Source organism: Myotis nattereri (assembly GCF_964212035.1).
Source record: "Myotis nattereri genome assembly, chromosome: 2".
Lineage (NCBI taxonomy): Eukaryota > Metazoa > Chordata > Mammalia > Chiroptera > Vespertilionidae > Myotis > Myotis nattereri.
Window position 1 is genome coordinate 104,300,797 of NC_138076.1, and position 17,351 is coordinate 104,318,147.

Below are 17,351 nucleotides of genomic sequence, written 5' to 3' on the forward strand. Positions count from 1 at the left end.
ACAATTTTTAGTGAAAGAATAAGGAGATGGGCAGGTAAAAAAGAGGACAGGGTGTGTAAGAAAACTAGACTTGGGGTGGTGAACACACAATACAATATACAGATTATATATTATAGAATTGTATATCTGAAACCTATATAATTTTATTAACCAATGTCACCTGAAAAAAATTCAATTAATATTACTAAATTTTAAAAAAATGTGACTCAGGATTCTAGCCAAGTTACCACTCTCCTGTTAAGAGAAAAAGAAATGTATTTATGGCAATACTAGAATTCAGAAGGTACATCACCTATATATCCTACAGGAGCAAATATTCCAAATAGTATTTTCATCAACTATTAAGTGATTCACCTCCCCATAAGTAGAAAAAAATAGGTTGAGGAATGAGTCTTGCAATATTTAGAGTTAATGTAAATGTTTATATTTATTATGCCTGGGGGTTATTAATATAGTTAATAAGTAAGGTTACTTGAAGCTGAAGAGACAAATGTGAAGAGGATATCCAAAAAAAAGTTTGGAATTCAGTTTTAAACTATCTCACTATAACCTAAGAACTGGTGGGTAGGGTTTGAGGTTGGAGAAAAATAGAAACAAAATAAGACTTTGTTTTACTGAGTCTCTTACAAAGAACATAGATCTTCCAAAATTAGCTTATATGTATATGAGCCTCTGTCTTTTAATTAGGGGCAATTGGCTGGTTCATATTAGTGTAATAATAAATATTATTAGTTTTGATCTCTATATTGTTTTATATTTCTTGATTGCCATTTTCTTCTTTACTTTTGGATTTTAAATAAGCAACAAATAACCAAATAAATAAATAAAACTAAGTAATCCTTTTCTTAAAAACAAAGATCAGTCTGGTCGGCGTGGCTCCGTGGTTGAGCATCGGACCTATGAACCAGGAGGTCAGGGTTCAATTCCTAGTCAGGGCATATGCCCAGGTGGTCAGCTCCATCCCTAGTGTGGGGCGTGCAGGAGGCAGCCAATCCATGATCCTCTCTCATCATGGATGTTCCTCTCTCTCTCTCTCTCTCTCTCTCTCTCTCTCTCTCTCTCTCTTTCTCTCTCTCTCTTCCCTCCTCTCTGAAATCAATAAAAAATTTTAAAACAAACAAAAAAACAAAGATCAAAGGAAAACAAAAATGAAGTTGAAAATTTCTAAAAAGGTGACCACTAGAATAATTGTTAGCAAGTTGAACGCAAACATGTTTGAAAAGAATAAAACAGTGTAAAGGTAGAGTTTATTTCAGAATGCAAATTGCATTGATTATTATTATATTTTCACAATAACATGTTCCAGTGAATTATTTTTTTTAAATGCGATGATACCATACATGAAATAATCCTATATAATAAAAGCCTAATATGCTAAGTGTCCTGTCATCTGGTCAGCCATTCAACCAATCAAAGCATAATATGCTAATCATATGCTAAGGCTGCTCAACCACTCGCTATGATGTGCACTGACCACCAGGGGGCACACGCTCCCACCAGTAGGTTAGCTTGCTGCTGGGCTCTGGCCAATCGGGACTGAGAGAGATGGGCCAGACATGCCCTGTAGCCCTCCTACAATCCCTCCCAGGCTGGCCAACCTCCTGTGTCCCTCCCCATCCCCAGTCGTGCACTGGTGGGGACCCTTGGCTTGGCTTGCACCCTCTCACAATCTGGGATCCCTTGGGGGATGTTGGAGAGCCGGTTTTGGCCCGATCCCACAGACCAGGCCGAGGGATCCTACTGGTGCACGAATTTGTGCACTGGGCCTTTAGTATTTGATAAAATCTATCGCAATTCCTAAATATGATGGAGCATTTATCAAACACCAATAGCATACCTTATAATAAAGATTAAAAGCTTTTCTTATTAAAATTAGAAATAAGACTAAGATGTTTATTTTCAAAATAGTGTTCACTGTTATGTTAATGTTTCTACCTAATGCAATACAATTGGATACAAAATATCCATAAAATATTAAGAAAACAAATGCATCTCTGGCAGATTACATGGCCATATATTTTGAAAAGGAAAGATATAGTAACAGCATTAACAAAGCTTAATACAAGATACATTTATAAAAAATCCATATTTTTCTCTATAGTAGCAGTACAAGTTATAAACAGAACTGATTACTTATAGAATGAAAGAGTTGCTATTATTAATGGTGGTAAAATATACAACACTTAGGAGAAATTTAAAGGAAAAATAAAACTTATAAGAAGAAATAGTGACACATCAGAAGAATTTATGCATTTTATTTATTATTTTATGGATCCAAAATATGGGGAAAAGATATTTCTACATAAGAGGACCTAATCTTAATAATACATATTCTCAAAAAAATATACATATGCATTTAATACTATTTTATCTAGAATGTTTTATGTTGTGTTATTTATAACTTGGTGAAATCATTTTATTAGTGCCTATGGAGGACTACATATTGAAGAATTGCAAAAATTATGGAATGGAGAGTAGAATTCAAGACTATAACAAGAAATATAAATCAGTTGAATATAATTTTAACCAGGGTTATTTCTTATTATGTATGGAAACTTCTTAAAGGTTGGAAACACAGAATAGATGACTACATATTTGATTATGCAATTCTTAAGTAGAATGTCCAAATATAACATAAATAAAGTCATAAGATAAGTAACTACAGTAAAACACACTTTTGCAGCATACAAAACATACTTAATATTCACATTACACAAGGAACCTATAAATTGAAAATAAAATTATAAGCAACCCAATTGACAAATGGACTATTATAACCAAGTGTATTAAAGAAGAAGAAGAAAAAAAAAAAACAGAAACATTGCATGATTTTTCTCATTATTAATCAGGGAAAGGCAAACTAAAACAATAATGAACTACAATATTTTGGTCCACCATATTGTCAAATTTAAGGAGCTGTGGAAATAGGTCCTTTCATTTATCAAAAGCTAGAGGAATATGAATAAATGCCTTGCTGGAAAGTATCTGATGCTTACATTAATTCTGAGAACCACAGTCTCACGTCTGTAAACCCTTCCTACAGAAAAGCAAGTACTGTGAAAATATTTCTTTCTACTTATTTTCATTATTGTTATATTATAATAGAAATGTGGGTATCATCTGAACATTTTATAAAAGAGAAAATTTGAATAAATAGTTGTATATTACTAATATAAAATATTATGGTGCTATTGAATACTTGAATTAGAATGAATGTTGTATGTATCAATCTCTAGAAATGCACCTGAGGTTTCATTTTGTCCTGTTGGAGAGTTGTACTATAGTTATTTACATAAAATCTCCTTAATTGAGGTTCATTAACATTAGTTAAGAATCTACTCTGCATCAGCACTGTCCTTGGTATAATTCAGTTATATCTAAACTGCTTTATTTGATAAACAAAGACCTCTATACTCAGGCCCAACCCTGTATTTTAAAATTTACTTTGAACTCTCTCTTGACATGCATTCTTTGGCTCAATCATTTGAGCTTCAAACTTTTCAGTGGTAATTTTGTTATTATCACATGCTTATTCCCTTCCACTTAGCCAATATAACAAACATTCAGAACCCAGCTCAAATATGATTATTTTTATGATGTGCTTTAATACAGTTTAATGGTTATTAACCTGCCCTTTTCTCTTCAAATCGGAAGCAAGGCAAAGGGAAGACATCATTAATTTTTTACACAAGAAGAGAGAAATATCCATTCAAAGAGAGAGAGAGAGAGAGAGAGAGAGAGAGAGAGAGAGAGAGAGAGAAGTGAAGAAAGAGAGTGCATATTATACTGCTCCTGATTCTCTTATCTCTTTTAAGGGTTTTCATACAAAAACTTACAATTTTACTCAAACCTTGGTCAGTGATATATCCAGTAAAAATATGAATAATACTAGAGGCCCAATGCACAAAATTTGTGCATTCAGGGGGGTCCCTCAGCTCGGCCTGTGCCCTCTCGCAGTCTGGGAGCCCTCAGGGGATGCCCAACTGATGGCTTAGGCTTGCTCTGCATGGGGAGTGGGCCCAAGCCAGCAATTGGACATCCTTAGCACTGCCATGGAAGTGGGAGAGGCTCCTGCCACTGCCACTGGCTCACCAGCCATGAGCATGGCTTCTGACTGAGCAGCACTCCCCCTGTGGGAGCGCGCTGACCACCAGGGGGCAGCTCCTCTATTGAGTGTGGTCAGTGCACGTCATAGCGACCAGTTGTTCTGCCGTTTGGTCTATTTGCATATTAACCTTTTATAATATAGGATATTGGTACTAGTAGCTCTTTTAAATTTTTAAAACTTAAGCATTTTAAATTGTATTAGGTAAATACATTTTTGAAAGCCTGTTTAGTCTGCTTTGAATTAAAAATAGCAACAAATACAGTCTGTATTGATATGAGTAGGTGTTATGAGGTACATAGTAAATATAATTCTACAATAACTTGGATGACAAATTTATTTTTGTACTATGATACACACTTGAACCAAATAAACAAGGATTTGGCAAAAATTATTTCATCTTATTGACACTGTTAATACAAATATACATTGATTCTGACTATAGTGACACAAGCAATAACTGACATTCATGTGACATGTACCATGTGCCATGACCATGCTAGGAGCTTTAAGTGCCTTAGTTAATCCTCAAATTAAATTTAGTGAATCCACAGGATCATTTTTGGAAGTAGGTATTATTATCATCCCCTTTCTACAAATGAGGAAAATAGAGAACCTAAGTTACTTGTCCATGGTCACAGAGAAAGCCATGCAGCTTGATGCCAGAGTCTAAATTTTTAAATAATAGATTGTGTCCTTGTATGGAAGGCAACTGTGATATCCTGAAGTAGTTCAGATAACAAGAGGAAGGACATATGTATTAAATCCTACATTTTTTTCAACCATTTTTACTTATGTAAAAAAGACAAAGCCAGTTAATTTTTCTCCTTTTCCATTTTCCCATTTTGAAATGTGGAAATTTATTCAAGATATTTCTCATTATAGAATAAGAACTGGAGAAATATATATCAAAGGCTTTTCAAGGTAAATTTTCACAGGGTTTTGCTGAAGATTAAATGTGAAAGTATGTTGTAATCTTTAAATAACTAAGTAACATGAAGGTATCTAGTGTTATGTGACAAACCTAAGATTGTTAGGAGAAAGAGCAGAAAACTATCTTGTTCAGTTTTGCCAGATTCAGTTGTTTGTCCTCTCATAGACACAGTCTGAATTATAGTGCTTGACTCATCTGAAAGGTAGAACAATAATTTCCTGGTGGGCCAGCTTCACAAGTGTATATGTCAAAGTTTGGACGTGTACTTTTCACTACTGAAATTTTAAGCTGTGTATCTCCTATAATGTCATGTGCTTTTTACTGTGTACTGTATATCAACAGCATATTTCACAGATATAGAACAAATATTTCAAAACTTTATATGGAACCAAGAAAAAGGTCCTAAAGAGCCACAGCAATCTTAAGGAAAAAAGACCAAAGTAGTAGGGATCAAAATATCAGATTCCAAATTATACTGCAAAGCCATTGTAATAAAAATTACATGGTACTGGCATCAGAAAAGGCATATAGATCAATGGAACAGAACAGAGAACCCAGAAATTGACCCAAGCCATTATGCTGAATTAATATTTGACAAAGGAGACAGCAACATGCAATGAGGTAAAGACAGTCTCTTCAATAAATGGTGTTGGGAAAATTGGACAGGTACATGCAAAAAAATGAAACTAGACCACCAACTTACACCATATACAAGAATAGATCAAAATGGATAAAAGACTTAATGTAAGTCATGAAACCATATGCATCCTAGAAGAAACCATAGGCAGCAAAATCTCAGACATCTTACCCTGACCAGTTTGGCTCAATGGTTGGAGTGTTGCCCAAGGACTCAAGGGTCTCAGGTTTGATTCAGGTGAAGGGCATGTGCCTTGGTTGCAGGCTGCATCCCTGGCCCTGTCTGGGTTCCTGTGAGGGCAACCAATCAATGTGTCTCCCTTACATTGATGTTTCTTCCTCTCTGTCTCTCCCCTGCCCTTCTACTCTTTCTAAAAATCGATGGGGGGGGAAAAAAATCCTTGGTGAGAATTAACAAAAAGATAAAAAAAAAAACCCTCAGACATTTCTGATAGCAATACTGATCAGTGATTCCATTTTTAATATGACCTATTCCATTTTTAATTTATCACACTCTCCTTTTTAAAAGTCACCAGTCTTTCAACTTCCATGACTCTATTTTCTGTGGGTGATAGCACATGGGCTCAAATATTGGCTGTCTCATTAACCATGTGTAGCTTTGGAAACATTCTTTTTTCTTTTAATATATTTTATTGATTTTTACAGAGAGGAAGGGAGAGGGACAGAGAGTTAGAAACATCGATGGGAGAGAAACATTGATCAGCTGCCTCCTGCACACCCCCCACTGGGGATGTGCCCGCAACCAAGGCACATGCCCCTGACCGGAATCGAACCTGGGACCTTTCAGTCCGCAGGCCGACACTCTATCCACTGAGCCAAACCGGTTAGGGCTGGAAACATTCTTTAACTTCCCCCTAAACATCAATTTTATCATCTTTAAAATGGAGATAATCATAGTATTTACCTCGTAGGTTTCTTTTATGAAATTAAAGTAATGATGAATATAAGTGTTGTGTACATTTGCTAAAACATAACTTATTATGAATATTGTAATTATCATCATCATCATCACTATTTTTTTCTGGTTATTCTTTCTCAGTCTCACTCACTGGGTCCCGTTGTCCTATTTATTCTTGCCTAGAACAGTGTTCTTTTCTAGGGATCAAACTTAAGCCTGGTGTTCTTTTTATTCTACATAAAGCTTTCACATTAGCTTTTCTCTTTATGTTAATTACTAGAGGCCTGGTGCATGAAATTTGTTCACGGGCGGGGGGGGGGGGGTGGTGTCCCTCAGCCCAACCTGCACTCTCTCCAATCTGGGACCCCTCAGGAGATGTCAGACTGCCGGTTTAGGCCTGATTCCTTATGGGAATCAGTTGGACAGTCAGACATCCCTCTCACAATCCAGGACTGCTGGCTCCCAACTGCTCGCCTGCCTGCCTGCCCGATCGCCCCCAACTGCCCTCCTCTGCCACCCTGGTTGCCCCCAACTGCCCTCCCCTGCCAGCCCGGTTGCCCCTAACTGCCCTCCCTTGCAGGTTTGGTCACCCCTAACTGCTCTCCCCTGCTGGCCTGGTCACCCCTTACTGCCCTCCCCTGTTGGCCTGGTTGCCCACAACTGCACTCCCCTGCCATCCATCTTGTGGCTGTGTGCGCCACCATCTTTGAGGGTGTGGCAGTCAATTAGCATATTCCCTCCTTATTGGCTGTGGGTTCCGTCATCTTTGCAACAGCATGAGAGTCAATTAGCATATTCCCTCTTTATTAGATAGGATGTTTGTCAATAGGAAGACAGAGATTGTGGCATAATAAAGTAATAATAGTATATTATGCTGTTATTATATTACCTTATAAAGCACTTTTTCAGAATTTGACCACCACCAGACTTTAAAAAGCAAGTAAATTCATACTACAATCCTAATTAATTGCCAAAAAAAAAAAAATAAAGCAAGGCTGAGAGTGATTCAGAGACTTGTCCTATTAGGAAATGGTGAACAGGCTAGAAGTCAGTATTTCTATAACTCTGCTCTTCTGCAGCACTTTATAGCTTCTAATGACGTTGCTATTCCTTGGTATTTAGTGAGCAACTAAATTATAAATGGCATTATAATATTCCAGATAGAGGCACAACCTGAATATGTAGATCTAGAGGTTTTTTTAAAATGATTTAACTCATATCCTAAGTAAGGATAATTAATCAATGATTTAAATGACTCCCTTTTAAATTGGTGCAATTGCTAGAACCAGACAGCACAGTGTTTACTTTTTGTTGCTTACTGAGTTCAAGCACTATACAACTATATGTATTCTACAACTTTCAACATCCTCTAAGGAAACTGTTCTCAAAGTGTTGTCTCCAGGTCAGAGCAGCATTAGTACTACTCAAGTAATTGTTAGAAATATAAGTTCCAGTGCCTCATTCCAAACCTGATGCTTAGACTCTCATTATGGGATAGAGTGACATGTGTTTTAACAAGTCCTTTTAGTGACTCTAATGACAGTGAAGGCAGAGAACCATTATCTAAGTTAAGAATGGAAAAGAAATTTATGTTTCTGATAAGCATTTACTGAAGCAGCTAAAAGTGCAATTGGATCTAACCTTAGAAGACCTCAAAGAGAAAGGTCTGCCAGAAATAATTAAAAGTCAAGTAACCAATCAATTTACTGAATCAGGGCTAAAAACTCACTCATTTATTTCCTGTAGAGAAATAAGGTACTGAAAATGTTAAAGAAAAGCTCAGTAAAATCATAAGAGAATATCAGAGCAATGATTCTAGTAAAGGAGCAGTACAAGTGCATAATGTTTTATTTTCCTACTTAGTGTTAAGAAACAAATGTTCTTTATGCTGTCTATTACATAAAAGAAGTTCATTATTTCTTTTTCCATTTTTGGTATAAAAATAAACACTAAGAGCTCATATTAAAGTGTATATTAAATATGGAAGAAAATATTTAATGATCTAAGCCCAACCAGAAAAACCTAAATAGCTTCATTAAATTCTCCACTGAAAAAAGTCTTTCAATATATTAGCAATCACAAACATTTAAACAATGTATAAGGGCAAGAAGAGAAAATTTTAGAGTGATAGGAAGACAACTGATTTTATTTGATTCAATGTCCTCACTATCATTTATATAGCAATCTCAGACCCTTTCTTAAGTTCAAATATATAATTGCCTTCATTGAAATTCAATAAATAAAAAATTGAATATATCCAATCAGGTCCCTGAAACTTTTTCTCATAGTATCTATCCCAGTTAAAGGAGTTAATCTTTTCCAGGTATAAACCCTTACACCTTCTTTTTTTTCTTTATTCTTCAAGTCCTTCTCCTGCTCTTTCATGCGCTATACCAAGTAACATTTTGTATTTACCAAATTGTTTATTTAAATTCACAGTTACCTGATATAATTTATGGAGAACCAAGATGGCGACATAAGGTACAAACCTGTACATGCTGCCCCCCACAACAACATTAAAACCACAACTATAAGACAAAACAGCTATCATCCAGAACCACGGGAAAGCTGATTGAGTGGAAGTTCTACAACTAGAAGGAAAGAAAAAAGCGCATTGAGACCCAGTAGGAGGGGAGAGGTGCCAAGAACAGAGGTACGGGGTCACACGTGAGGCTGCTGCACCTGGGTGCACGGTTTTTTTGATCGGAAGGGGATACAAGCTCTCGAATGCACTGAACTCATTTACGGGGAGACTCTGGGGTCCCAGGCTCCTACCGGAGAAACGGGACTGTCTTGCAGCAGGTTGGAAAGCGAAGGTGACTTTCTCACAGGGCTGCTCACAGGGCTGTGGGGGCGCCGCACTTGGGGAATCGCGGAGTCGGAGTCGCAGGGTCTCTGAGGACACCATTGCTGTTTGCCCCTCCCTGGGAACTCTCTGAGACCCCGCCCCACTACATCCCCTCCCAAGCTGTGCTCGGTAGCCCAAAGGAGGCACCTGTGTTTTTGCAGCCTAACTGCAGTGAATCAGAGAGCTCCAAAACTTCCAAACAAAGAGGAGAAATCTGTTGATATTGCTGTAGCCCCTGCTGGGTGGACCCACACACATAAGGGTGTCTCCAGCACAGACAGTGGCTCTTCACAGTCAGCCAAACATGCAAAGACAAACATGTCACAAATGAAAGAAATGGAGGAAAGCAAACTAATGGAGGACATAGATTTCAAAACCACAGTTATAAGGTTACTCAAGAATCTTCTGCCGAAACCGGTTTGGCTCAGTGGATAGAGCGTCGGCTTGCGGACTGAAAGGTCCCAGGTTCGATTCCGGTCAAGGGCATGTACCTGGGTTGCGCGCACATCCCCAGTAGGAGATGTGCAGGAGGCAGCTGATCGATGTTTCTCTCTCATCGATGTTTCTAACTCTCTATCTCTCTCCCTTCCTCTCTGTAAAAAATCAATAAAATAAAAAAAAAAAAAGAATCTTCTATGAACCTCCGAGGAACTTAGTGAGACCTTCAAGGATCTTAATGAGAATGGCAAAAAAAAAAAAAAAATGGAAGCGGACGAGTCATAAATGAAACATACACTGACTGAAATAAAGAATAATATACAGAGATCCAACAGCAGACGAGAGGATCCCAAGAATCAAGTCAAAGATCTGAAATGCAAAGAAGCAAAAAACACCTATCTGTAAAAGCAAAACGAAAAAGGAATAAAAAAATATGAGGCTAGTGTAAGGAGCCTCTGGGACAACTTCAAACGTACCAACATCCGAATTATCAGGGTGCCAGAAGAAGAGAGAGAGCAAGATACTGAAAGCCTATTTGAAGAAATAATGACAGAAAACTTCCCCTACCTGATGAAAGAAATAGACTTACAAGTCCAGGAAGTGCAGAGAACCCCAAACAAAAGGAATCCAAAGAGGACCGCACCAAGACACATCATAATTAAAATGCCAAGAGCAAAAGACAAAGAGAGAATCTTAAAAGCAGCAAGAGAAAAACAGTTAGTTACCTACAAGGGAGTACCCATACGACTGTCAGCTGATTTCTCAACAGAAACTATGCAGGCCAGAAGGGAGAAGCAAGAAATATTCAAAGTGATGAATGCCAAGAACCTACAACCAAGATTACTTTACCCAGCAAAGCTATCATTCAGAATTGAAGGTCAGATAAAGAGCTTCACAGATAAGAAAAAGCTAAAGGAGTTCATCACCACCAAACCAGGATTATATGAAATGCTGAAGGATATTCTTTAAGGGATAAATACCACATGATCTCACTCATTTGTGGAATATAATGAACAACATAAACTGATGAACAAGGACTGATCCAGAGATGGAGAGGCATTGATTGGACTGTAGGGCCCTGGAGGTAAGGTAGGGGAGGGTGGGGGTAAAGGGGAGAGATCAACCAAAGGACTTATAACAAGCATATAGGCCTAACCAATGGACATGGACAACAGGGAAGTGGGGGGAGGTGAGGGCATGAGTGGGGGGGGTCAGGTAGGGGATAAGGACACAGATGTAATATCTTAATCAATAAAAAAATATATTAAAAAATAAAAAATTTAATGAATTCACAGTTACCTGAGGATTTGGTTCTCTTTCCCCTTTTCTGTTATGATCACTTTTATTCATATTCCCATAATATTTTTCCTGTTTCTTCATAACTAGAGCTTAAGACTCTGGTGAACAGCAGCAATGTCTCCTACCCAGAGCCCAGCACAAGACCTGGCACAATAAGCATCCTCAGATTTTTCTCAAGTAAATGTACTAGATGAAAACAAAAACTAATCTCAAATCTCAAAGCCCTCATGATTTCAGGATGCCATCAAACACTGAATCTTTTTTTCAGATAAAGAAATTGATATGTGACAAATTTGGAAAAGAAGAATATATAGTCTAATCTACATTTGTCAGGTCTGCATGGCATTTGTATTAGACCTTCTTTCTCAACTCATTTTAAGACAAGTTATGTTTATTTTTGACCACTTGGATATTTTTGTTTTTAGATTATAACAGTTAGCTTCAATGACCTCACCAAAATTAATGACAATATGGCCTAGAGTCTTTGGGCTGAGTTTTAGGCAAATAATAAAATCCAAATTGGCTTTCAACAATCTAAAGAATCATCTAAGGAATTACAATTTATGAGAGAAAAAATTCCTGTCTAGAACATATTTGCTACCTACAACACACTGACTTATGGAAACCTATTCCAGAAGATGTTGGCTGTATGTAGTAGCTATATTACCTAAGCAAATCACAGATAAACAGCCAAGCTTTAATAGAGCTGCATCTCCATGCCCCAAGGACATCTTTTGTGGGCTGTATATTATATACATTTAATGTTGTAACAACTCCACTTTCATTGTACAACATACGAAGATCTCAGAAGTAGGTAGATTGGTTATTCTAATAAGGCTCAAATAAAGTTCAAATAAACAAAAACAATTAAAGATATTATCAGTGTCTTCACTGAAGGGGAAAATATTTGGCCAGAAATGGATACAAGATAAATCTTCCAGAAACACATGGCCTGGGGGTAGCTGGACATTTATAAACAAGGATCTGAAGTCCAGCTAAGAAGAAGTAGATGTTCCATCAAGAGCACTGCAATCTTGAGTTCCCAGAACATTTACCTCCCTGAGAAAGGATAAGATTAAATAGTCGTGGGTGTAGAACAGAAAGGGAGGGCACAGCTGCAAGTTGTCTTCAATGTGCTATTGTAATAATATAGAACAAAACAAGATTTAGTTGATTAATTGCTGATGCACTAACCTCGTACCAAATCCCAATAAAAGCAATGGTTGAGAGTACAGAGTTTGTTACATGCCTGAGCGAGCTGTAGCCCTCTGTCTGGTAATCAATCTCCTGTGTGCTCATCTTAACTCTGCGTCTTCGGTTCATTAAACATCCCACAACACCTGGGATGTTTCTGACTCTTGGCAGATTTCAAACCTTCACTGCATTTTATTAACAATCAAAGTTTAGATCAAGTGCCTCTAAGGAGCCAGGACCTACTTGTGAGATAAAGGTTTAGCTCAAAAGTTTAACATCTTCTTACAAACACTGCCATAAGAGCAGATATCTTCTCCAGACACCAAATAACTCTAGCCAGCACAAATGTCATTGATTAAAGAGACTTGAAATATAGAGGCCAATTTTTTCTAGAGATTAAAACTAAGAAGGTTATTTTGTAATAAACATGAAAAACACATTTAATAGCAATTTTATTCTGTAGACTTGTTCAAATCTAAAATGATTTAGACCACAGTCATAACATCTATCTTATGGTTTCCTACATAAACATAAGAGTGCGTACACCCTAAGGTCATTGTTATTAGAAAATACAAACATTGGAGGGATGTAATTATGGAAGTAATTTCAAAATCACAAGGTACTGGGGAAGTAGCACCTGAAGTTACACAGATAAAAACAGATTCCTAGTCACTCTTAAGTGTCTTACATTCCCTTAGTGGTGAAAAACTAGGATATAACATTACATATGTCATTAGATATTACCATTACCTGTCAAGGTTTGTATAAAATTGAAAGGATAGATGAATCAAGGGAAATTTTCTATCAAGTATTGTTATTGTGGAATGTTGTTTTATCAAAGTTTGGGTTCAGGTAAGGAAACAGGGTGAGTGGAGGTGAAAATAAGACTGGACCAGAGAACACAGATTTCTGAGAATGCAGTGAGTTTTTCAGGAGACACCCAGCCACAAATGTTTTCTAATAATGGCAAGGAGTCTGAGGAAAGTCCTCTAGTAAAACAAAGACAACAGTAGTTATAGCAAAGCTTGCTTTAAAACATTGATTTTCAAACTTTTTCATTTTATGGCATACAGAAACTAATTACTAAAAATCTGTGACAAACAAACAAATATATATATATATATATATATATATATATATATATATATATATATTGCTGATCTGATAAAGATATATATGATTTTGTTTGATTTATAATAAATAATAATTGTAATTAGCTATCTTTAAAAAAATGTTTTATTGATTTTTATTTTGTTTTCTTATTCCTCACCCAAGGATATTTTTCTGTTGAATTTTAGAGAGAATGGAGAAGGGAGGGAAGACACAGATAAAGAGAAACATTGATGTGAGAGAGATACATCGAGTGGTTGCCTTATGCACTCACCCAGAGAATGAGCCACCGAGGTACATGCCCTTGTTCAGAATCGAACCTGGGACCCTTCAGACCACAGGCCGATGCTATATTCACTGAGCCAAACCGGTTAAGAATTTATTGACTTTTAGAAAGAGAGAGGAAGGGAGAGGGAGAGATAGAAACATCCATAGAGAAACATTAACATCCATAGGCTGCCTCCTGCACGCCCCCTAGTGGGTATCCAGCAGAAACTCTGGCATGTGCCCTGACTAGGAATTGAACCAGGGACCTCTTGGTGCATGGGTCTACGATGCTAAACCACTGAGAACACTGGCCACTGAGCAAACGACTTTTTCCTCCAAAGTGACGTTTTAAAAAATCAGGTGACTATGCTTGTAAATAAGGGTTTCTGGTATCAAGATGCAGCCTTATCATGTGACAAGACCAATAAAATGCAACTCTATTATATGATCTATATATTTATGATTCAAAAGAGGGTATTTACACCAGAAGGCTACTATTGTGTTGGCTGTTGTCATTTTGGTTTTTTTTTTAATTTGATAATCTAAGGGAAAAGAGGTCATTGCCTATGACTAAATAGCCAAGTATTGTGTGTTGTAAAAATTCTTGTGACACTCCCTGGTTGAAAATCGCTGCTTTAAAAATATATAAGATCTCCTAACAGTCTATCATTTGCAGAAATAGAGATTTGTGCATTGTATCAAAGAGGGAAAAATTTTCTAGAGATGTCATAACACACATTTAATAAGATTTTACTTTAAAAGACATATTTGAGCTACTGTAGTAGGTTCAATGTCTTTTTAATTAGTAAGATAGACTTGATTCAGGGAGTTGAAGAGTTCAGTGTGAAAGAAAAAGGATAAAATAGACAATTTACATACAAGGCAGTAACAAAGGGAAGGGTCTACTCTAGACAGACAGAAACAGATTCCTTATTCGTTTCTATGATTTCTCTACTTCCTTAGTGGGAAAAGCAGGGAGACAATGAGGGAAAAGAAAACCACATTGTATGCCATTTTAATTTTCTACTGATGATATTAAGATGCAGCTTATAATTTTGCCACTAATAAATTTGATATTAAATTTATAGTCAGTTATTTTCTAGTAAACATTTTTTTAATCCTTACCTGAGGATATTTTTCCACTGATTTTAGAGAGAGTAGAGAGAGAGGGAAAGACAGAGAGAAACACCGCTATGAGAGAAACACATCGGTTGGTTGCCTCCTGCACATGCCCTGACCAGAGCTTGGACATAGGAGGAGCCTGCAACACTGGTACATGCCCTTGACTGGAATCGAACCCGGGATTTGGTCCCTAGATCAATGCTCTAACCACTCTGAAAACCGGCTAGCGCTCTAGTAAACTTAAAAAAAAATCGAGTCTCAATTTAAGAGGATCCACTGGAGTCTGATAAAGAACAATATCAAAATTTGATGACACAATTCACTTTTGCAGTGAGATACAGAATCTCAAAATGGGCAAGCACCTTAAACAGAAAAATACCAAAAAAATTTAGCCTGCTACTATAGAATGTCAGACAATGAAAGGCAAGAGGAAAAACACCCACATCTACACAGTAAGTCCCAAACAACATACTGTGTTGGACACAACATAGAAATGTTTCCAATGTAAAGAAAGCCAACATAGGTTACTTTGTTTTGCTTTGGTTCTCATTAAATGTCAGATTTGCCAGGGTAAGTGGTACAACTAGTGGTGGCAGTAACTGTTGGAGGATATGAACTGTGTGCTTAACAGTTTTCTAACATAATAATTATGATATTAATGCTTCTATTAGTATTTGAGGGCATGTGAACACCTATAGAAACCTTCTGCAAGTAAAATAATTTAAAAACAGTATTTTTCCACATACCTGCTTTTCTCCACTTGGCTTTTTGTGGTTCAATAACAGCTCAACAGCTCCAACAACTTCTTTCCTGATTGCATGTAATAGAGCATCGCCAACATAGACATTAAAGCTTAAGAGTAATTCAATGAGCTCCAAGTTCTCATTTTCAATTGCAATTAGGAGAGCAGTTCTTCCAAGAGGATCAATGCAATTAATATTTATTTTAAAATAAATTTCAGCTTCCTCTAGGGCTCTCTTGACACTTGCATAATCTCCCTTTTCCACAGCATTTAAGTAGGCTTTTTCTGATGGTGAGAGTTCTGATTCTGCTCGAACTATCCTTAGAGGGATGCGGTCTCTGTAAGGGGCATTACCATTTCTTTTGTAGTAGAACTGAGCCATGTTTCATGCCATGCTATTTCTTTTTGTCTCTGAAATTGCAAACAAAAACAAACAAACAAACAAACAAAAAAACACAATGATTAGTGTTAGTACACTTTTTTAAAAATATATTTTATTGATTTTTTACAGAGCGGAAGGGAGAGGGATAGAGAGTTAGAAACATCAATGAGAGAGAAACATTGATCAGCTGCCTCCTGCACACCCGCTACTGGGGATATGCCCGCAACCAAGGTACATGCCTTTGACCGGAATTGAACCTGGGACTCTTGAGTTCGCAGGCCGATGCTCTAACCACTGAGCAAAACTGACTAGGGCTGTTAGTACACTTTTTAAATATTATGCATCAAGGCTTATCTCACAATTATGTTAATAACAATAATGATGCCATTATTATTAAGTAATGATAGTGAATTTTTCTCCATAACAATGGAAATTGATTTACTAAGTATTCAATTATCTGCAAACACTAGTTGCAAAGTCCTAATCTAAGAGGAATAAAAAGAAGTCAATATTTGCAAGTTATTTTAAAAAAGTTACTTTGACATGTGGCAATTCTAACAATGGAATATTATCCTATCTAATAAAAGACAAAAAGGGTAATTAACCATACCTTTGCTATGCTTCCCATTGGCTAATCAGCAAGATATGCAAATTAACTGCCAACAAATGATGGCCGGCAGCCACGCAGCTGAAGCGAGCAGGAGGTTTGCTTGCTCCAGTGATGGAGGAAGCCAAGGTTCCCCGCCTGCTGCAGCCTGCTCTAAGTTCCAAAAGCAACAGCTCCAAAAGCAACAAAGTTTCAATTATAGAAGCTAAACAAACTCCAGATACCTGCTTTCAGCCAGCCGCGGCCTCAGAGCTGGAGCAAGCAGGATGGCAACAAAGTTTCAATTATAGAAGCTAAACAAACTACAGATACCTGCTTTCAGCCAGCCGTGGCCTCAGAGCTGGAGCAAGCAGGACGGCAACAAAGTTTCAATTATAGAAGCCAAACAAACCCCAGATACCTGCTTTCAGCCAGTAGCAGCCTCAGAGCTGGGAGAGCCAGTGAAGGCAACAGAGTTTCAATTATAGAAGGTAAATAAATCCCAGAATAAAAAGAAAAAGAAAAAAAGGAGAGGCTGGGAGCTTCAGTTGCAGGCCAGCCTGAAAACGGACCTCAGCCCCTCACCCAGACTGGCCAGGCACCCCAGTGGGGACCCCTACCCTGAAGGGGTTGTGGCCAGCTTGAAAACAGCCACCAGCCCCTCACCCAGGCTGGCCAGGCACCCAAGCGGGACCCCCACTCTGATCCGAGACACCCTTCAGGGCAAACCAGCTGGCCCCCACCCGTGCACCAGGCCTCTATCCTATAT

General features: G+C 37.5%; 1 protein-coding gene across 1 annotated transcript in view; it reads right to left on the reverse strand.

Moving 5' to 3' along the window:
* Window positions 1-16,025, reverse strand: part of TRPC4 (transient receptor potential cation channel subfamily C member 4) — a 312,640-nt gene extending 296,615 nt beyond the window's left edge. Inside the window, exon 1 of the mRNA XM_081083501.1 lies at window positions 15,619-16,025. Coding sequence (XP_080939627.1) covers window positions 15,619-15,996 — 378 coding nt within the window. The 5' untranslated portion in view covers window positions 15,997-16,025. The remainder of the gene's footprint in view (window positions 1-15,618) is intronic.
* Window positions 16,026-17,351: the final 1,326 nt, after the last annotated feature.